Source organism: Lepidochelys kempii, chromosome 2 (genome assembly GCF_965140285.1).
Source record: "Lepidochelys kempii isolate rLepKem1 chromosome 2, rLepKem1.hap1, whole genome shotgun sequence".
NCBI lineage: Eukaryota > Metazoa > Chordata > Testudines > Cheloniidae > Lepidochelys > Lepidochelys kempii.
The window spans coordinates 75,475,634-75,499,025 of NC_136381.1; the positions used below are offsets into that span (position 1 = coordinate 75,475,634).

General features: G+C 42.6%; 1 protein-coding gene across 6 annotated transcripts in view; it reads left to right on the top strand.

Annotated features, from left to right (window-relative positions):
- Positions 1–23,392, top strand: part of NOL4 (nucleolar protein 4) — a 256,013-nt gene that overhangs the window by 131,708 nt on the left and 100,913 nt on the right. For all 6 annotated transcript variants that reach the window (XM_073331285.2, XM_073331283.2, XM_073331284.2 and 3 more), the window contains one exon: positions 22,406–22,689. In XM_073331285.2, coding sequence (XP_073187386.1) covers positions 22,406–22,689 — 284 coding nt within the window. The remainder of the gene's footprint in view (positions 1–22,405; positions 22,690–23,392) is intronic.

The following is a 23,392-nucleotide window of genomic DNA, read 5'->3' on the forward strand; positions in this document are numbered from 1 at the left end:
GCCAGTACGTGTCAGTACCCCACAGAGAGCAATTGTAAAACATTTGTTTTTTTTTTCCACCTGTGGGCTGTGCTTTCAGTCTTTTTTTTTAACTTATATATGTGTAACCCTTCTGCCCGTCAGAGTTGGCAGCAACAAGGGCCGGGTTCAATATCTAGGGGATCCATTCGAATAACACAATGCAAACCGGCTCGAGCCCCCACCCAGTGACCTGGGACAAATATATACCACCCCCGCTGGGCGCCTCCAAGAGGCAATACTTCCCCTCTCGCAAGCACATAGTCTGAGTGTAGCAAAAGCCTTTTAATAACAGAGAGAAACAATGTGGCATTATGTTGGGGAAACACCACCAACAGGATTCATAACACAACCCATGAGCAAAAAAAAAACCCACCCCAAGCAAATTGGGGCATGCCCTTTTCCCTTTGATTCTTGAGTCCAGCAACCCCAAATCACCCAAAGTCCCAAAAGTCCAATGCCCCAAAAGTCTCTGTCCCTGGTCAGGGCAGCCCCAGAGTTCGAAAGTTTCTCTGCGGAGCTTTACCTCCCAACCTGGGTGGAAATGGGACGGGGGTAAGAGGCACCTTACATGATCTGAAGCTGACCGCCCCATAGCTCCATAGCAGCGCTCCGCTCCGCCAGCTGCCCCACAAACTCCTTCGCTCAGCTGTGCTCCGCTCTGCCAGCTGCCCCACGAACTCCTTCGCTCAGCTGCTCTCTGCTCTGCCAGCCGCCCCACGAACTCCTTCACTCAGCTCCACGGCCCACAAGCAGCTCCTGCCATCCACAAACTGCTCCGTGTCGAACTGCTTCACCAGCCGTCCCGCAAACTGCTCCACAATATATCTTCAGGCTCCCCCACTACTTAACACAACACTCAGTGATTTCAGCTCTTAGGTGAATTCAGCTTGTAGTAGGGGAGCCCCAGTGCTGGTGCACTGTCAGCCCAAAATGAGCTCAGCAGCCTATAACTAGACTTCTAATGAAATCAAAATTAGCTCTGATATTCCACAGTGAAGAGAGGAGGAAGTGCAATTAGCATGTAAGGCCCTCACCAAGGGGCCCATGCCACCAAGTATTAATACTTGTCCCCAACCTCTCTCTATTCACACAGTTTTGGAACCCATGACCCTTGCCTAGCGAGTGCTACTTAGTTGATGGTGAATCCCTCCATCATAACAAAAGGCCACATACAGTTCCAAGCACAGTTCCCATAATCAGGGTAATAACAATTTATTCTTCCCGCCCCAATAACAGAGACACTGGGGATCCCACAGCAGCCAAAGTGACCATTTGGGCAGCTATGGTCTCATTCTAGGCGTGGTGGGTGTGCCTATGCAAATGAGATCGGCCCCTGAAGTTCTTTTCCACAACTTGCCACACCTCACCACCAAATGTCAGGGTGGAGCTCATCCTGACACTGCTTACATCTGTTTACACTATTTAATCCATTCCTTTGTACTCTCACTGTTCCCTGCTGAAGTGTGGTCCATCTCTTTAAAACATCAAATATTTGAAATAGTAGATGGATTGACAATCTTAACTCTGGGTGAGCATAAATCCACAGCTTTGGTAGGAAATAGCGTTATAAATGCCATAGCAAAGCATCCAGTAATCTTAAGCTCAATGATGGGATCTATGGAAACTTCTGGCCATGGTATCTGCTCATTATTTATTGGTTCTTTTTACCAATAGAGCATCCAAAGCTGCTCTGTGCTTCTAATTTTGATACATTTGAAGTAGGTAGGTGATCAAATGCATCACTATCTTCAGGTAGCTGCAATAAATTGTTCTCTTTGGGTTCTAAATAGCTGTCAAAAATGTTATTTCTCTAAATACAAAAGAGCCTTTTTGCTCTTTGCAAATTAACTTGGAAGTCAATGTGTACATCTACTAACTCCAATGACTAGGTTGTGGGCGGTCACTCCTAGTGGTTGGTGCCAGAGTCACTCCTAGCTGTTGAAGCTAAGGGTCAAAACTGAAGACCGTATCAAGTACTGAGCCAGAGACCGGCATCAGGTGCCTGGCCAGGGCTCAGAGCCGCAGCCTGGCATCAGGTGCCTGGAGCAGGGCAGGACAGCAGGAACTTGGAGTAGACAGGAGCCTGGGATAGGAGGACAAGAACCAAGAATAGTGGGGGAAGCAGGAACAAGGAGCAGGCAGGAATGCAGAGCTCAGGAGTCAGGTAAGCGGGAGGGGGCATGTAGTAGCAGCCAGCCTGGGATTCCTTTAGTTGCTTGGACAACTTCCTGTTGTTGCTTCCTAGTTGAAATAGAGTCTCTCAGCCAATCGGGGTGATGGATGTTTCCACCGATCAGGAGCTTTGGGGGTGGCGCCCTCTGCAAGCTAACCCTTCTCTGGCCATCTTCCTAGCTACTCAGGTGAGCTGCTGCGTGGTGGTTGTGGCCTTGGTGCTGCCTGGGGATCTGTGGGACCAAGTTCGAGGCCCATGGTCCTTCACACTGATTTTGGAAAGATAACGTGCAAGAACCAAAAACAGAGGGAGACAAAGCAGGCTGCTCTCTAAGGCAGAGACGCACAACTCACATCATCTTGATCTAATCTGGCTCTTGCCAGACTGACTCCACACACTTTCCTGCAGAGACCCCTAGCTTGCAAGCAGGACCAGGTAAGTGTCCCCCCCCCACCACCATACACTCTGAAAGCAAAAGTTTGCAGTTCCAACACAGTCCTCAATAATCGTACACCAATACTACTGGGTACACTCTGGCGATCAGCAGTTCTTCAACCAAGGTTAGATTACTTTGGTCAGGAGGCTGTAGTCTGAGATCCATGTTATTTTTAGTAGGAAAAAATAATACTTATTCTCCACTGATTATAAATACCATCACTTTTGACAATCCCTATATCTCTTGTGACAGTTGTGGTATTTGTACCATGTTAGAGGTTTTTGATGCTGATCAGAGAGAGACCAATCAGTACCAAAACCTTTTTGATTTGGTTTATGACACTGTCTGTCCGCTTGCAATCATAATCAATGCACTGGTGAGATGTCCATGGTTCAGTATTTAACTGGTATGCTTTCTGGGATGGCAGTCTATTTTCATGTTTTAGCCTTTGTAGATGTGTACTGTTTTTTGTATTGTTTTTGGCATGATATAGTCACTCTACAGTAAAATTCAAAAATGTAACAGATGCGATTTTCAAAAGTTATGTTACAGCCCGACAAACAGAGAAATGCCATTTAGTTGAACATAGTCTTGCTTCGCCTGGCCACAGAGTACTCCTTTCAGTGTTTACCCCAGGTGAGCACAAAGATACAGTAATACTCATAGTCCCACGAATTTCACAAACATTTAACAGGACAATTAAAATAAAGAGTTAACTTCAGAAGGGGTGTGTAATTTGGACCTCCTAATAATTTACTTTATGATTAACTGCATAAAAGAGCAGCCATCCCAGGCTCTGAGCATCCTTGGCAATTTTTTAAAAAAATACAAATTATCCATAATAGACTCTTAACAATTGAGCCACACAGACTCTGTCCTGGCAGCAACATGAATTATATAGCAGTGTAACAAACCCCCACAAAGTTAGCCCCAGAGCCCCAGATTTGGATTCTTACACTCAGGCTCTCCCAACAGCAGAGTGCATGTAAGTAGATCTCAGGGAGCCAAAGGTGGTGTGACTGACATGCTGAGAAATAGTGTGTAAGAGATTTGTAATTTAAAGAAGCCGCCACTCTACATTAATGTACACTTCCTCCACCTTCACTGGGTGTAAGTTTGCTGGTCCAATATTTTTACTTGATTTTCAGTAGATGAGTATTAAATACAATTGCCCTCTGCATCAGGGCCTGATCCTGCAAATCTTTACAAACATAAGAAGCAATGTTTGCTCTAATTTTTGACAGGCCGTGTGCGCAAAAATTTCTTCTGTGCAAATTGTTGTGCTGTGCAAATTTTTCTGCGTGCGGTGTTTCGCTGTGTGTGTTGGGTTTAGGATCTGTGTGCGCGCGCACAGCTTAGAGGGAACAGTGATAAGGAGTACAGCTCACCGGAGAAAACTTAATGGAACCATATTTTGTTAAAATCAAAACACTTGGGTAATCAGGCTGATTTAACTGGAATTTCATTTCAGAGGAAAACTGGGGGAAAAAGTTCCGATAATGTTGAAATGTTGCATTTCAACATTGTTGGAACAAAATTACTCAATCTTTCATTTTGAAATGACTTACTTTTGAATTTTTATAATATAAATATTTTAATATATAATACAAAATAAAATAAAAAATGAAAAGAAATGTTTTGATTGACTTAAAACAATTCCCCCCGTCTCCCCCTCAGAATTTTCCTTTACAGAGAACTTTAAAATTTTCAGTTTTTGTTAAGATTTGGAACAAGGCCAAATCTCAAAATCCTTCACAAAACAGAACTTCTGTCCTGGGCACAGTTCTAATTACTAGTTCCATTTAAAGTCACAGGGAACTCACGTGAATAAAACTGTTTTAGATTTTCCCTGACTGACCCCTTTGTATTCAGTGTACTTTCAAAAATTAATAACAGTATTTATAATAAAAAATATGCCATGAATTATTTAAGAAGGTATTGTCAAGGTGGAGATGCGGGAAATGTGTCTCTGATCCAGCAAAGTCTTACACCCATGCTTTGCTTTATGATAGTAACATTGAGGTCACTAGGACCACTCATGAGCATTAAGGTAAATGTGTCAAGGCTTTTGCCAGGATCAGTGCCTAAAAAAAGACTTAAAATATGGTCAGACTACTCCACAGAACTCTAGAAAAAATACCCATTCCCCCCAAATTAGGGCATTAAGATTGGACAGAAAAATTAGCTATCTGCCACCAACATAACTACAGTTTTGGATTTCTTTGTGATCAGAGGTATGTGAGACTCTCTCTCATTTCTGCTCATCTGATCCCTTTTAGTAAGCACACAGTACTTTAATATATAAGAATCTTGCTTTCTGTTAAGAGAAATTTTCTGTTTCCATTACTTTCCTGCTTACAGGAATGGAGAAGACAGGCAGAACCCAGGGCCTTGTAAAGTTTGGGGCCTCAAGCAACAACTTGTGATGAAAGTGTCTTAGGATACGTGGAACCCAAAGCAATCACTTGTTATCTTTGTTCTTAAGGCCTTCCTTTCCTGTCTTGCTGCTGGAGATGAGGCTGGGGAAGAGTATCATGCCGTGACCTTTCCCTCCCTCCAATCCTGCTAAGGGAACAGCAGGCTGTGGGTTGACGAGGATATGCAAGGCCCCTAAGCTGTCATTTGTCTTGCTTGATCTCAAGGCAAGCCTTGAAGAGTGGAATTACAGAAAAATTTATTTGTGGGCACCCACAAACCATAATGAAGCTGATAGTTCTAATTTTAGGCCTTGACAGTGACTTTAAAAGTACCATGTTAAAAATACCAGTGTTCAGCGCAGATGCCTTTATAGAGTATTTCCTTCACTGACTCAAGACCTATAGACTTGATCTTTTATCTCCCTCTTTGTCTCCTGGCAGATCTTTATTTGTTTTGGCCCTGAAGTAGAGTATGACCGTATAAATATATGCCAATTTGTACAATGGGGCAAAAGTAAGGATAGGCAAATGTATTTAGCAAAACCTTGACTCTACTCAAAACATCCTAGGTTCAAAATTAGGAATCAAACACAAACCTCTTGTTTCCATTCTGTTTTGAGTTGGCAGCATTCCAGTTCCTTGCTGCTTCTGAGAGTGGCAGCTGTTATTCTCCAGAGTCGAGCCTTGCTAGCAGCTCTCATGCTTCTACAATCCTGGGCAAGAAAGAGGAAAAGGAGGTCAATGGAGCTGTGGAATACCGAATACTCTTGAAAACCTCGTTACTTATTTAGGTACCTAACTATGGATATGGAGGGAGGGGCTAACTTTGAGCTCTTGCTTTTTAACATGTTGGAGCTAGCTCTTTGTGAATGCTTCAGTACTATTGATTACTGAAGGAGCTCAATTGTAAAAAAGTAAAAAGCCAATGGCTCGAGCACTCTTTCCCCCTGTTTGAATCCTATCTTTCATATTAAGACTTCATACCTTTTTCCTGTCCCTTTTTGTAGTGCTTCCATCTCAATCTTCTCTTTTCCAAATGTCTTCCCTCTTTGGTGCATATCTCATATCTGCAACCTTGGCTGACACTTCTATGCATATGAAACCCAACTTTACATCTAACTGAGTCACATTCTTCTGTGTCACCCAATTTACATGTGCAATTATGGTAATTGTGCATGCAAAGTAGGTGCACAATTATGCAGAGACTTGAAATTTGTCCTTTTTCTGTGACACTGCTTGTACTATGACTGACATGGCTCTTACTTTGTCTGATGGCTGTTGGTGCTGTAGAGTGACAGTTCACTGTACTATTAAATACACTGTAACTGAATGAAATGATCTGCCTGTTTGGTGCATCTACTAACAAGATAGCTGCATTTTTTAGGATAAACTTTCTCAAGTCTACTGTTTCTGAAAAACTTGCAGTTTTGTTTAATTGGTTTTTCTGAAAGAAGATGTGTCAATCTGATGTTGATTCCATTTTGGATAATATGTTTGTATATATGTTAAACCTACTGTTTAAAGACAAGATCCTACTCTGGTTGAAAATGGTGGGAGTCTTTCCATTGACTACAGAGGGACTTGGATAAGCCCTAAATGCTGTCTTGTTCTTTCTTGCTTTTTGTGTATTGTGAATGAGCAGGACTTCATCAATGAAATAACTTAGGGCCAAATCCTGTGTTCCTGAAGCTAATGGCAAATCATTAATTGATTTGAATTACGCAGGATTAGGCTTTTAATGCAGAAGCTGCTTAGTGTAGTTCACAGATGGGATAATTTGCCAGGGAAGTAAGTATGGTTATATGCATTGAAAAGGGGAGAAGGACTTGCTAATATTAGTGGCCTTAGCGAAAGTGGACTCATTATACATATACATCTTTCTCCTAATGTGAAAAAAATACATTGTTGATTGAGTTATAGTTGCTTCTGGTTATCTTAGGTTACATCTACATTACACACCACTGGTGGCAGCGTGGAGGGTACAGCTATATGCCACAGTGAAAAGCAGGCTGTGTCCACAATGTGGTGTGTAGGTACATGTATCAATGAAAGGCGCTGGAGGAGGGGAGGCAGTGGGGAAAGGCTTCAGCTGCTCCTTGCTGCCAGAGCCTTTCATCGTGGTGAGGAAAGGCTTGGCAAGGGGGAGGCACAGTGGCAGATTAATGATTTTGCCGCCCCTAGGCCCTGAAATAATTGCCACCCCCATATGAACTTGTGAACAGCCCTAACTGATGCAACAAAGGCGAACAGCCCTAACGGATACAACAAAGGAATCTATTTTGCTAATTTTTGCTATCACTGCCTTTCCCTTTCTTTCTTTTGTATAGCATTTTTTTGAACTGAGAACCGCTTAATTTCTTCCTTCCAGTCATATTATTAACGTTTAGGATTGTCACGAGTATGTTTACTAAGTGGCGTTGCGCTGTCATGGGTGGTTTCAATACGCACTATGATTGGTAGAATCGCAGCATCACTGATGCTTCAGTTTGGTGCGCAGTTACAATTATGAACAAACGACAATACAGGCATCTGACAGACAGTGGGCTTGTGCAAAAATGCCGCGATTACAAAAATGCTGCTATTATAAATTTGCCGCCCTAGGCCTTGGCCTTGTCAGCCTAGGCGATAACGCACTATTGGAGAGGCAGGAGGTAAGGCCCTGCTGCAGGGAAAGGCTCCAGCAACGGGAGCTGGCAGAGCCTTGCCCTGCTGCCGAATTCTATCCCTGTGGCGGGGAAAGGGCTCCAGCAGCATAGAGCTGTCAGAGTCTTTTCCCTCTACCAGAGTGTTTGCGCCATGGAGCGGAAATTCCCCAGCAGTGGAGAGCTGGCAGAGCCTTCCTTCTCTCCCCCCACACTGGAGTCTTTCCCTGCCACAGAGAAAGGTTCCACAGTGGGGAGCTGCCCAAGTACCCAAACCTTTCCTCACTGCCTTCTCCCTGCCAGAGCCATTCCCTACTGCCGGAGTCTTTTCCTGCAGAGGGGAAAAGCTCCAGAAGCGTGAAGGTAGTGGGACACGACAGTATTAAAAATCGTAGGTAGATGGGTGGTTGGTTTGTGCAAGTAGAGAGCGTGTAGGGTATGTACTCACAAACACACCCACACCCTTCAGGCGTGGCTTTACTCTACGTGCCTAAAGCAGGCCTCACTGGCTACACTCCTATTTATGCCCATGCTAAGGGGCTAAGCAGGTGTGTACTCTATATGCCAGTAAAGAAGCGTGCAGTGTAGATGTACCCTTAAAGTTGTACCCTAACCTTGTGCGGAATACGTATTTTGTGATCAAAATGAAATGTACCTGAAGACATGATTTTGAAAAATTGATATTAAATTGTCACTGTCAAAGTTGGCAGAAGTGAAATTTGACCCAGTCTTTTTATTATATCCCATAGCAAAGTCCACATATATTGGCATGGATTCCCTTACTCTGCATGTTGCGCTATTTTGTCTCTGTTACCATACTCCTATTCCAAGGCCACATATTCAGTTGCTTGCAGTACAGTAGTCTTTTTAATCACCAAGTTTATCAGGGCTGGGTAGTGCCCCTTTGATTTATGGAATCCAGAAAGTTACAGAATTTCTAAAAAGAATTTAACTAGCGATTTAAAGTTTAAAATATTTATTTACATAGCATGTGGCTTTCATTAAAAAATGTTTAAACAGAAAATGCATAACTGTCAATAGAAGGTAAAAAATGTAAAATATACTTGCAATATACAGGCAATTGATGGTAAAAAAAAACCCCATAAAATAACTCAGAGCTAGACTGTGCCACATTTACTCACATAGAGTACTGTACATGGCAAGCAGTCCGACTGAAATCAGTCAGACTACACATGGTGTAAGGTACCATGTAGCAAGAGTGCGGGTGGTGGAATCTGGCCTGAGAGGCTTAAAGCACCCTTTGTAATACAGGATTTTTGTCCAGTCTGAAAGAGTAGGTTTTATGGCAGAGAACCTTGCATTTGCACAGACAGCAGCTTCAGCCTCTCAAATCTCACTCTTCCCGTTCAGCTTATGCCCAACATCCTACCTTCAGAAAGAATGGTTACTTATATTACAGCAAATATGTTTTTTCTAGATGTTCTGTCCTCGTGGATCCCATTCTTGGTGCTGTTGTAAAAACTGGGCCTATACGTTTATTTTAATTGTGATCTTAACTGTAAAAAGTATGTGAAAGTTCATAAGATGTTACAATAACCTATAATAACAAATGTTGATGGGAAAAGGTACAGAAAGAAGACAAACTAAATTAGTCTAAATGAAAATACTAATATGGTTTAAGGACTGTGTTAAAATGCTTGGTAAAAACAGAAAATGTGGAATCAGAAATTAATAAATCAATAAGTTGAATATTAGGCCTAATTGGTGGACAAAATAATGATGGGTTGGGCTATTCCACTCATCACTTCCTCTTTGGGTCCTTAAAAGAGACATTGAAGGTAAAATAGCGAAGAACAGATGGAGGCTAATGGAGTGAGCTTCACTGTCATTGCTGCCACCCCCACCATCTCTTGAGACCCCAGCCCCTGGTTCTAATCTTGAGATGTCTTGACCAGACCAGTCCAGAGAGAGGGATGCAAATAACACTGTCTCCTCTACCAATTCTAGCTGAATCCCAGAACCACCTGGGATAAAATGGGATCAGACATTAACAGCAACAACAGCTCTCGCTCATCTCAGCTAACACCTTCTCTTTTACCCAAAAGGACAGTTATTTAATCTTTGATACCATCTACGAGACTGTCAAATCCGGGGGGGGGGGGTCCTTCTAAATCTCTTTCCATCTAAAAGGCAAGGAAACAAGGGGCATCGTTAAAATAAAAGCCTTATGTAATACTCTACATTTCCAATATTTAACTGTTTTTCCTTCCTTTATCTTTAATAAAAGGTTAAAAGGATTTCTAATGGTGTGTTTGCCATGGTACTAAGCAGGCTAAGGTCTCTGTGTACCAAATCCTGGACCTTGTTTAACACCGTTTAATGTTGGCTAGTCGCTGGGTTATGTTAACACCTTTGGCCCATTTATTGCATCTAAATTAATATAACTGTGTGCCTGGGTTTCGTGCACAAAAGATTGGAAACATTAACCAACAATGTCTGTTGGGGCTGCACTTGAGCCCTGCACAATGGCGTATTATTGCCTAGGCTGACAAATTTGCAGGGGCGGCAAATTTATAACAGCAGCATTTTTGTAATCGTGGCATTTTTGCACAAGCCCACTGTCAGATGCCTGTATCGTCATTTGTTCATATTGTAACTGCGCACCAAACTGAAGCATCAGTGACGCCGTGATTCTACCAATCATAGTTTGTATTGAAACTACCAATGATGGTGCGACGCCATTTAGTAAACATACTCGCGATAATCCTAAATGTTAATAATATGACTGAAAGGAAGAAATTAAGTGGTTCTCAGTTAAAAAAAATGCTATACAAAAGAAAGAAATGGAAATGAAATGATAGCAAAAATGCACAAAATAGATTCCTTTGTTGTATCAGTTAGTGCCGTTCACAAGTTCATATGGGAGTGGCAAAATCTGTACCTATTTCAGGGCCTAGGGGCAGCAAAATCATTAATCCGCCACCTGCCCAGCAAAAAGCTTCTCTCCTTTGTCTTCATCCTCCTGGGGAATAAAGGTGGAGTGACCCACTCTTTTTCTTCACCACACAGAATTTTAGGTAATAGGACTGCATGGCAATGGAGAAGGAGGGTGAGTCGTGCAATCCACATTGACAGAGCATTTCCAGGCACCACAATCATTGTAAGGTTTTACCGTGCCTCAGTGGGTCACAGCTGAGGATGCCAAATTCAGGACAACCTGCTGAGAAACAGGGGCAGACAGACCCCAGACTGGTGGTTATTCTTCCATAAGATATACCAACCCAACAATAAAAGTAAACTTCTGTTTCACCACACTGGTTAACAAGAAGTCAGAAATCCAGTCTCCTTAGGCATTACAGGACTCATTTAACCTCCCCCCTGCAACTCCCAAACACTAGACTTCATGATGAGTGTTTATTTAAAACCAGTTTGATCAAGCAAAGGGTCCTTCTAATCCCAAGAGATCAGCCACATAGCCAGGTCAGTATATAACTCAGAGTTTACCCAATAACCCCGCAGTTGCCAATCCTTTAGTAGCTAATGTCCAAAGTTTGGTTTATAAGAAAAAAGAAGAGGAGAGAGTAAAAATGGTCAAAAATCATATACATACAATTATTGCAAAGTTCTTGGATCAGGTTTGTAGCAGTGATGTTACAGACTGCTGGCTCGTAAAGTCTCTGGTAACTTTCAAAAGATTGGAAGGTCCTCAGTCCATTGATTGGAATGCTCCTTTGAGAGATGACTAGTACCTCCTCATACTGCGGGGGGAGGGCACAATCTAATGGGGAGGACATGTGACCGTGTCTCCCCTGCCTAGTGACATGCCCCGGCCTTGCGCCCAGCCTGGCACTGCAGTGCTTTCCCAGCACCACATTACCTGCGGAGGGGAGGGTCTTTCTGTCCTTCTCTCCCTGCACCTCCCCCTCACTGGCAACTGGCTGGAGAGCGGGACGGAGCTGTTTCTGCCTGACTAAGCCTGGCTAGGAGGCAACAGCAGCCTGCTCCCTGCCCAGGCTTGGCTGCCAGGAACTGGGGCTGAGCATGCCAGGGGGATGGATGGGCTTGTGTCCTAAACTTTTGAAAGGCTATGAAAAGTCAGGACAATCTTTTAAATTGTTTTGTTTTTATGAAGGTATGAGGAGAAAGCCCTCAGCAAGCCCAAAGCATGGAGTTTGGCCTCCCCAGAGATGATTGAGGATTTGGAAAACACTGGTATTTTGAAAGTCTGAAACTACCTTCTGATGTATGGTTTCAGAGTAGCAGCCGTGTTAGTCTGTATTTGCAAAGAGAAAAGGAGTATTTGTGGCACCTTAGAGACTAACCAATTTATTTGAGCATAAGCTTTTGTGAGCTACAGCTCACTTCATCGGATGCATTCAGTGGAAAATACTGTGAGGAGATTTACATACACACAGAACATGAAAAAATGGGTGTTATCATACACACTGTAAGGAGACTGATCGCTTAAGAGGAGCTATTACCAGCAGGAGAGCGGGGGGATGGGGGGAAGAAAAGCTTTTGTAGTGATAATCAAGGTGGGCCATTTCCAGCACTTAACAAGAATGTCTGAGGAACAAATGTGATATATGCCATCATGTGCCAGCAATGCCCCTCTGCCATGTAGATTGATCAAACTGGACAGTCTCTACGTAAAAGAATAAATGGACACAATTCAGATGTCAAGAATTATAACATTCATAAACCAGTCAGAGAACACTTCAATCTCTCTGGTCACTCGATTACAGACCTAAAAGTCGCAATATTACAACAAAAAGACTTCAAAAACAGACTCCAATGAGAGACTGCTGAATTGGAATTAATTTGCAAACTGGATACAATTAACTTAGGCTTGAATAGAGACTGGGAGTGGATGGGTCATTACACAAAATAAAACTATTTCCCCATGTTTATTTCCCCCCACACACACCCCACTGTTCCTCAGACGTTCTTGTTAACTGGTAGAAATGGCTCACCTTGATTATCACTACAAAAGGTTTTCTTCCCCCCCACCCCCGGCTCTCCTGCTGGTAATAGCTCATCTTAAGTGATCACTCTCCTTACAGTGTGTATGAAAACACCCATTTTTTCATGTTCTGTGTGTATATAAATCTCCTCACTGTATTTTCCATTGAATGCATCCGATGATGTGAGCTGTAGCTCATAAAAGCTTATGCTCAAATAAATTGGTTAGTCTCTAAGGTGTCACAAGTACTCCTTGTCTTTCTTCTGATGTATGTTTCAGGTGGGTTCTTAAAGTCACTCTTATGAAAAACAGAGTATGAGAGACCAGCCATTATGGCCTGAATCCTGCTCACCATCTGAGCTGAGGTAATTGCCACCAAGAATACACTCTTAATTAATAGGTACAGATACAGAGAATTTGACATCACTGGTTCAAAGGGTAAATGCATCAGAGAGGCAAAAACCATGTTCAAATCCCATATAGAAGAAATCTGTCTAATAGGAGGGAATTCATTAATTAGCCCTTTCAGAAATCTAGATGCCATTGGGTGAGAGAATATTGTGCAGTCTTGTAAAGATGGTTTGCAGCCAAATAGATGATCACGGAACTAATTTGGAGTTCAGCCTGCTTTAGAGAGAACAGATAGCCCAATATGTCAGGAATGGAAGTCTCCAATGGATGACAGTGATGTTGAATAGCCTGCTGTGATAAATGTTTCCATTTTACCTTCTCTGTTAATCTAGGGGACACTTTCCTGCTCTGAATCAGAATGTCTTGAACCTCGGCTGAGCAGCTTCTATCCATAGATGTCAACCAGCCAGCACCCAAGCTGTTAAATGCAGAGATAGTGGGTCTGGGGGAAGCACTAGACCATGGTTTTGTGAAACTGTGTTTTAAAGAGGTGGTAGTGTAATGGGTGGTTGAACTGAAATATGCAATAGTTCTGAGAACTGTGTCTCACACAGCCAAACTGGTGCTGTAAGAACCAGTTGGGCCTTGTCTTATCTTTGGAAGGACTATAGGAATTATTGGAAATGGCAGGAAGAGATGCCTTCAGTGGTTGCCCCAGTGAATCAGGAGAGACCATCTGAGCTGAAGCCTGGACACATGCCTTTTCAAGAGCAAAACGTGGCATTTTGTGTTCTGGTTGGTGGCAAGGATCTTTGAGGGAAACTCTCCACTCCTGAAACACTTGAGTAAGAGCTACATCCTGTAGAGTCCATTTATGCATTGAGGTGGTCCACTAGATTGATTTGTGCTCCTGGTATATGTCGAGCTATAAGATTGATGTGATTCTGAATGCCACCACCCCCATGGAACAACTGCCCTTCCTTGCCGTTGATGTAACTCATTACTGTAGTGTTGTCTATCAAGACCTGGGTGGGTGTTCCCTTTAGCAGAGGCAGAAACAATTTGTGCAGTTGTCTTATCATTCTGAGTTCCAAAACATTAACCTGAGATTGAAAGTCTACATAGGACCATAGTCAGTGAGACTGAAAAAGAGCTAGATATATTCCCCAACCTTTCCTGGAGGTGTCTGTAATCAAAGTCTTGCTGGGAGATGGGGAAATAAATGACATCCCTTGACAAACTTTCTGTAAATCCTTCCACCAGAGGAGAGAGAATAGGATTCATGCTGGAACTGACACCTGTTAAATTCATACTGTGTCTGCTTGGTTGAAAGGATGAATTCAGACATCCCTGGAATGATCTGAGATGAAATCTGGCATTCAGTGTTGTGAAATTGCATAAGACCGTGTTCCCCAGTAATTGGAAACAGACTCCTGCCAAAGTTATTGGATGAAACTGAAGTTCTGGTATAATGTGATGAATCGTGCAAAACCTGTATTGAGGCAAGACCGCTTCTGATGCTCTTGAGCCATGGATTGCTATTATGAACTCCACTGAGTGAGTGGGAATGAACACTGACTTGTGTTTTTGGAGCTTGGGACCCAAGGAAAAATGAGCAAGGAAAAGAATGGAAGATTCATGTACATAGTCTCAGTGACCTAGTGAGAAGATTTTCTTTGAATTAAACAATAATTGAAGTAAGGGTAAATCTGGAGACCATGTCTCCTTAGACGAGCAGCCACCACAGAGAGAATACACTTGGGGCGGAGGAGTGATGGAAAGGCAGTACTCTGAATTGGTCATGCTCCGCTGCTACTATGAACTGTAGGTGCTTTCTGTGAGATGGATGGACACATGGAATTAAGTGTCCTGTAAACTGAGAATTATAAACCAATCTGTTGGATCTCAGGATGGGATTTAGAAGTGTGGGTAACCATTCAAAACTCTGTGCCACTGATACATTTGTTTCCTGAGGTCCAGAATAGGATGCCAACCTCTCTTTTTCTCTGGAATCAGGAAATATGGAGAATAGAATCCTTTGCCCCTAAAGGTGGGAGGCTCTCACTCTGTCATACCTAGTTGAAGCAGAGTCCACTTGTTGAAGACTCATAAAAACGGTTCCTGAAGAAGGGTGGAATGGGGATGGGACAGAGGCAGTGATTGCAATTGGATGACACAGCCTTCTCAGATGACTTACAGGTCTCATTGGTCAACTGTAATTTCAGTCCATGCCTCCTTGGGGGAAAAAAATGCGGAGGTACCAAGTGCTGGAAGCTGGGGGGCAGTAAAGATCCGTATAGATTAGCCAAAACTCTTGACCACAAAGTCAAACTTGCTGCCCTTGGTTCAGTCCAGGATGGGATGTCACCAGTGAGGAAGCAGAACCTTTCCTCTTATATGAGGGTCTCTTCCTAAAGGATTCTAGCCAGTCTCTGATGATAGAAGTAGGAAGAGGAGTATTTTTGCCTTGAGGTCATCCGCAGTTTGAATTTGTTTTCTATTCTATGCTGGGATATAAAGGCTAGATATCAGAGGGTTGCTCTTGAATTCTTTAATGTGTAATTCATCTGTTTTTGAACTAAATATGTCATATCCTTCAAAAAGTAGGTCTTTTGTTGATATGAACCTCTTTTGGTTCAAACCAGATGCAATCAACCAAGATGCTCTTCTCATTATAATCCACAAAGTCATTGACCTTGCAAGATGTATCTGCACCATGAAGTGATACTTTTAGTGCTGTCTTGGAGACTTAAGTTCCTCTTTAGATTCTGAAAAACATTAAAATCTCTCTGAGATAGTCCATTGGCTGTTAAAGCCTGTTAATTGGCAATTCTGACCTGTAGAGTATCTGGATCACTTTGGGAGAAAAATATATTCTTCAATCTTTTTGGATCTTTGTACTTTGGGGTCCATTTGGTGGACCAGGTTGTCTGGACTTTTCATTTGCTGCCTATACAACTAAGAAATGGAGAAGGAGATGGAGGAGTATAAAAACAGTCCAAATGCCTGGAAGGGTGCTTCATATCTGCAGTCCCATCAATTTAGATGTTGCATCGATAGAAGCTGGCATCTGTCAAGATCCTTGATGGGATCTAGAATACCCTCATTAATGGGCATTATATGATTTTTCTTGTACCACCTCTAGTGGAATCTCCATGGTATTGGCCATGCACTTTAGGAGGTCTTGGAACATTTTGAAGTTGTCCATCGCAGATGGAGTTGATGGAACAACAGCTTCATCTGATGATGAAGAAAAAGTCATATGTGTCACTGGGTCATCTTGTTCAAAATTACCTGTGTCCTTACTCTGCATTTCATGATCCTCTGGCAAGCAGGTTGTGGTAGCTGAACTGTTTTGTGTGAGTTTTCAGTAATGCAAAAGATTTACTTCTAGAATGACCCACACCCTATCACATTGAGAAATGAGAATGAGGTGTCCAAGCGGGCCAGAATTACATCCCATATTAAGGTATGTGGTGCCAATGAGGAGGCATCCATGGGTTTGAGATCTGACTGACTTGTGTCTCATCTGATGAGAGACTGACTAATCTAATCGCCTTCTATGATGAGATTACTGGTTCTGTGGATGAAGGGAAAGCAGTGCATGTATTGTTTCTTGACTTTAGCAAAGCTTTTGACACAGTCTCCCACAGTATTCTTGTCAGCAAGTTAAAGAAGTATGGCCTGGATGAATGCACTATAAGGTGGGTAGAAAGTTGGCTAGATTGTCGGGTTCAACGGTTAGTGATCAATGGCTCCATGTCTAGATGACAGCAGGTATCAAGTGGAGTGCCCCAAGGGTCGGTCCTGGGGCCGGTTTTGTTCAATATCTTCATAAATGATCTGGAGGATGGTGTGGATTGCACTCTCAGCAAATTTGCGGATGAAACTAAACTAGGAGGAGTGGTAGATACGGTGGCAAGTAGGGGTAGGATACAGAGGGACCTAGACAAATTGGAGGATTGGGCCAAAAGAAATCTGATGAGGTTCAACAAGGATAAGTGCAGGGTCCTGCACTTAGGATGGAAGAATCCAATGCACCGCTACAGATAAGGGACCGAATGGCTAGGCAGCAGTTCTGCGGAAAAGGACCTAGGGGTGACAATGGACGAGAAGCTGGATATGAGTCAACAGTGTGCCCTTGTTGCCAAGAAGGCCAATGGCATTTTGGGATGTATAAGTAGGGGCATAGCCAGCAGATCGAGGGACGTGATCGTTCCCCTCTATTCGACATTGGTGAGGCCTCATCTGGAGTACTGTGTCCAGTTTTGGGCCCCACACTACAAGAAGGATGTGGAAAAATTGGAGAGAGTCTAGCGAAGGGCAACAAAAATGATTAGGGGTCTGGAACACCTGACTTATGAGGAGAGGCTGAGGGAACTGGGATTGTTTAGTCTGCAGAAGAGAAGAATGAGGAGGGATTTGATAGCTGCTTTCAACTACCTGAGAGGTGGTTCCAAAGAGGATGGTTCTAGACTATTCTCAGTGGTAGAAGATGACAGGACAAGGAGCAATGGTCTCAAGTTGCAGTGGGGGAGGTTTAGGTTGGATATTAGGAAAAACTTTTTCACTAGGAGGGTGGTGAAACACTGGAATGCGTTACCTAGGGAGGTGGTAGAATCTCCTTCCTTAGAAGTTTTTAAGGTCAGGCTTGAGAAAGCCCTGGCTGGGATGATTTAATTGGGGTTTGGTCCTGCTTTGAGCAGGGGTTTGGACTAGATGACCTCCTGAGGTCCCTTCCAACCCTGATATTCTATGATTCTATGAGAAGGGGATATCACTCCTTTTTCTTGAACCTCCTTCTTAGTTGGCTCATGTGATAAATTAGCAGTTCCTGGAGAAAGACTTCTGTTAGACACACACGGTGATGAATAGTAAAACTCCTTTTTAGGAGGTGCTGTTCCCCGTGGAGTGGTAGAAGTGATGTGATGACATCATCATAGTTGGTATCCTAGGTGCTAGTACTGTTCTGAATTTAGAAACTGCAGAAAGGGGCAAAATCTCCAGTAAACAAAACTCAGGCTCAGGAGAGACCCTTGGATGAGGTAAAAGGTAGCGGGACAGATGGAATCACAGGATGTAAACTAGCTGCCGATGTTTGGGGCAAAACCCTTATTGAGGCAGAAGTGGCATGTGGTGCAGACTTAGCTGCAGTAATTATGTTGGCATCCAAAGCTTTAAGAGTTAATAGCTTGTTCTTTAACAATACCTGGAAGAGAAACCAGTGCTGAGCTCCAGACTTCGAATGGTGCTCTTTCCTCATGTGGGCAGTAGGGGTTGCTGACTGATCCGAGGGAATCTGCACCACAGTTTTAAAGGCCTTTTTCTGTGGTCTCTTTGATCCCAGGGAACCTGGGTAACCTCTCGGCTAGCTGGGACACTTGCTGCCTGTGTTTTCAAAGAGTGAATAGTATGCTCAGAAACAGGAAGAGTTTGAGTCACATGCTCCCTTCATAGACTTCCCCAACAAAAACCACTTGAAACATACCTCTGGGCAAAGACACTGGGGAAAGGACTTGAAAACTCTGCACTTCCTGGGGATATGCCCTTCCCCTAAACAAAGCAAATAAGCAAGCAGTCTTTTGATGTGGCCATCATTCAGCAGTATAGCCACATCACTTGGCAGGCAGGTTACCGGAGGACTTCAAGTCAGCTATTCCGGTGGTGGTTTGGTAGCGGACCACCTAGAAATTAAACTAATTACACTCCTGGTGGGGGCGGGGTAGGTGTGCGTGTGTTGTTTTTGTCAGAGGGCTAACTAGTAGAAATAAGGCAATGATAACAACTACAACTAAAAAAGTTAACAACTAAGTAACAAAGCCAGAAGAAATAGAGGGATATGGAGGTTGTTCCATCTCACAGGAGGAGGGAATGCAATGGCTTTTGGGACCATTCCACCTCTTATGCCATGAGGGTGGGGAGCAATAGTACGCAGTGCATGTGTATGGCCCCAGTGGATACGGCTGGTTAAAGATTCCAGTCTCTCACGCACGGGGGCACATGTGCACCAAGGGTGGGCTCCACAAAGAGAGATACTCAAAGAAGTTGTAACCAATCACAGCACAAAACAAAAATCCAACTGCCATCCTGACATCATCAGATTCCACACGCTGCTCTCAACATATTCTATGAGCGGCTGTGCTCACACTCACGCTCTCTCTGTTTCTACAACAAGCCACATTCTCTCTGTTGCTAAAGGCCCTGGATAATCAATTTTTTTCCTCGCTTCCTCCCCCAAGAAATGCTTTGGGGGAGGGAGGCAGTGTTTTCGAAAAATAAATCCATGTAAACTGTCCAGTAGGAATATGCACAGGTTACACTGACGGAGTGTTTGAAACCTAATTGTCCATTCATGCAAGATATATCGTACCCACACATGCGACTATAAGGACCCAGCATATATCCCTATATTCCTGAACCTGCCAGCGCCTCTCCAAGTATAAACCAGTGCCTGCCGCTGAATGATGGAGGAAAAAATATTGGGTAAGGAAACAGATTTTCAGCTTCCACAGTTTATTGCTGCTGAGGGGTTATGATAGACATTAGAAAAATATGCTAATAACATGGCAAAAATGCCTTGTCTGGTATTTATATGAAAGCAACAGTGGGCTAGATGCTTCATAGATAAAATAAGAAGATAAATCCTTAGATTAGAAGAGTTTATAATCTGAGGGCCAGATTGTGCCTGGGATGCTCCAGTGAGTCACAAGGTGCTGGGAGAGTGCAAGAAGTCACCCCTGTTTCACCTTTATACAAAGGCCAGGTATAATCCCTATCCCCACATACCCCGAGTGCAGGGACTGCACCTCTAGGGCACAAGACTCACCAAAGCAGACAAGAGGGGGAGGGGAAGTTGCCAGGACCATGGCAGCAGAGCTGGCCAGGTACAAGGGGTGGGGAAAGTATGCTTCACTTCTTGGGTCAGACTCACTAACCTTCCCTTGAAGTCAGTGGGACTATTTGTGAGAATAAATTCTTTTCACATGGGTAAGGGTCTCTAGAGGATCTGGTTCTTGGTCTCAGTTGCAGAACAGCTGTTGTTTTAATGTTAGTGTATTCTCTGCAAAAATAGCTCAACTGCCCAGGAATGAAATATGCTAAACTGTGTAATTTAGTTACCTTGGTAACATCTGTAAGAAGCTATCAGTGCTAAAATGCTTTTTTTTTCTTGGTCCTTTTATGGTAATTCATATTTATATTTACATGGCAAAAGTGGGTTTATAGCCATACTTCTGATCATTCTCCCCCTAGACCTAGATTTTTATTCCTAAAGGGAAAGATAAAACATGTATAACTGTATTATTTACTATAGGCATTTGACTTTATACGAGAGAGAAGAGCTTACTATATAGTAATTGAGTCATTTGTAGGTGCCGCTAAAGTTACGTTGATAATACATGTATCATTGTTTTAATGTCAGTGCTTACGTACAATTGTTAATTCTCAGGGATTTTTCAGTAGTTAAGTAATAAAGAGCTGTTTACATTTAATACATATTTCTGTCCTCTGTTGCCAGTTATCCCAATATACTTGTGTTAACCAAGGAGCTTCTCAATCTTACTTTGTTTGGACTTTCCATAAATAAAGTTACAATTCTGTATTTCTATCTTATTTTTGAGCATAAGACCATTTGAGAAGAGTTGTAAACATTGTTCTTTATCTAAAATAATGTGTATCTTGGATTAGGCACTGTACTAGAAGATATATGGATTCCTGTTCCATAGTGTGATAAAACAGCCTGTCTGTTGCTACAGTCGCAAGTAGAGTTTTCAACATTTTATTTTATTATGCACTGTAGGCATGTGTCTGGTCAAAGGCTGTCATGTATAGTATATTCCTTTAATAGGTTTAGGCCTTTATTAGGGGTCAACTCCTGTTTGCTGTACTTATTCCAGTGGTCCCACTGAAGCCTTGGATTTGGCCCAGGTATTAATTTAGAGGTGGTTCCAATATACATGTATTGAATTGGTGACTAGAAGATGTGATATGTCCATCTAACAGTTTTGTACCTGGGACTTTTGTATTTCCTACGTTCGTTTATTATTTATAAAACAAACACACACTAGTACAGGATTTGTAAATTTGCTATTGCAGCTGTTGCTTGTAAAGTATTCTGTGATGTGAGAAGATGATGTTTCCTTAAACTAAAGCAGTGGTGGGCAACCTGTGGCCTGCGGGCCGCATGCAGCCCATCAGGGTAATCTGATTGCGGGCCACAAGACATTTTGTGACATTGACCATCCACAGGAGCCGCCCCCACTACAGCTCCCACTGGGTGCGGTTCTCTGTTCCCAGCCAATGGGAAGTGTGGGAAGTGGTGCCTGCAGGTGAAGGGGTCACAGGGGCATGCTGGCTGCCACTTCCAGATTTCATGGGAGGAGACCAGATTTCATGGTCTGTGACGCATTTTCCATGGCCGTGAATTTGGTAGGGCCCTAGTTATTGATAGACAGTCTTGTGGAGCCTGGGGAAGAGTGTGCACCATTAGCAAACCAAAGAAAGTGACTACACAAAAATGCTGTTGAATGCATCCAGTAAGCAAACTGAGGCCAGAGTCTGACACCTTTCCTACATTGCATAGTACATTGCTGTTCAGGGAACCCTGTTGATTCCAATGGGACTGTTCATGGAATAAGGCATTGAAAGCACAGGTGACAGAATCTGCCTCTGAAAGGCTAGAGGAAAAATATATTTTTATTTTCAGTTATAACAGTCTTAAAGTTACTTGTAACAACAACATGCAAAAATTTCAGATGAAAATCTGACTTTCTCTTAGTCTTTTATTGTAATTTTTATTATTTCAATTATGATTGACGTATAGTTTGAGAACAACTGAGCCATGGTCTTTCTACCGGGAAACAACTTTCCCAGCATAATGTCCAGTGCCAGCAATGCATGCACAAAGCCAGGGAACTAAGGAATATTTATGTTACACTACTTATGACAGAATTTTTTTAAATGGCCACTTGTGCTGCTATTTAAACGCTTAGTCCCTAGTAAAATATTTTCCAGCCCCTTGAAAACTGAGAGCCAGATTCTGCCCCCTCAGCACCTTCAACTACATTGACTTAAACAAATGTGATGTTACAGTGATAGACTTGGTTATAAGAGCCTAAATGAATGGATGCATGCCTAGCTGGACAAGGGCAGAATTTGCTCCTAAAAAGCCAGTATGACACTAGTTTTTAGGTGCACAATTGCACTAGTGTGTCAGCCCAGACCTTTCCCCTTAACTTTGACTATCATTCCATAGATTTATTTCCCAAGCTTAATTTTACTTGAAGACTATTTTGTTTTATGGCACAAATGCATTGGATGCTAGACGTCATTCAAACAGTTTTAATTTTGCTATGCAAAACACTGTGAATCCATAAATTCTGTTTGATCTGGTACAGAGATAAAAATGGTGGCATGTTACTGAAAATATGTATTTTTTAATAGATGATTCAGCTGCAGAGAGTTTTAATGGCAATGAGACCGTGGGGCACAGTTCCAATGCTTCAGGTGGAATACACTGCAGGGAGATGGCAGAAACCAACAGTAATGGCAAAACAGATCTGGAGCAGGATGAGCAGCCTCTGAACCTGAGTGACAGTCCCCTCTCTGCTCAGCTGACTTCAGAATACAGACTAGATGATCACAACAGTAATGGAAAGAACAAATACAAGAACCTCCTAATTTCTGATCTCAAGATGGAAAGAGAAGCAAGAGAAAATGGAAGCAAGGTAAGATGCTTCCACATTCTCCAGATATAAAATGTATAGCTTAGAAAAGGAAAAGATTTACAAGAGACACCCAAAGGTTATTGCCAGTTGAGCATTTAATGAAATTTGTACAATATGTGTCGCATTGTTACTTAGATACTATATATAGAGTTGCATGCACTAGTTTATGTATACAGTATATACATATGTCATGTTTATACACTGACAAAAATAGTGTGGTTCCCTTTCAAGAACAGATGTTATAAGGTGTTTTTATAAACTGTCTGAGCTATCCATCTGAAATACTTTTAGAAGGCCATCCTATCACATGTACTGTATGTCCATAGAATGAATCCGTTTAAATGTACAATGCCTATGCCCCTATGGATTATTGCATGGAAATCACCAACATTTGAAAAGAACTGGATTTGGTTCCTTCCTGATTGTTTATGTATTATGCAGCCACCCAACTTGAATTGAAACTGACAGGTTTGCTCTATGAAGCTGGAATTGCCTGAGGTCTTTTCTCTGTGGTCTCCATTTATGGGCAGGAGAAAAGTAAGGTGGTTATGTTGTGGATAAAGACAGATCCTACACGTTAGATAGCTAGCTTGTTAGGAAGGCATTTGTCATGAATGTGCATTCTAAGGAAGATGAAGAGATGGTCTATTTAATATAAATTTCCCATTGATTTGCTCTGCTCCTATTGGTGACAAGTCCTGCT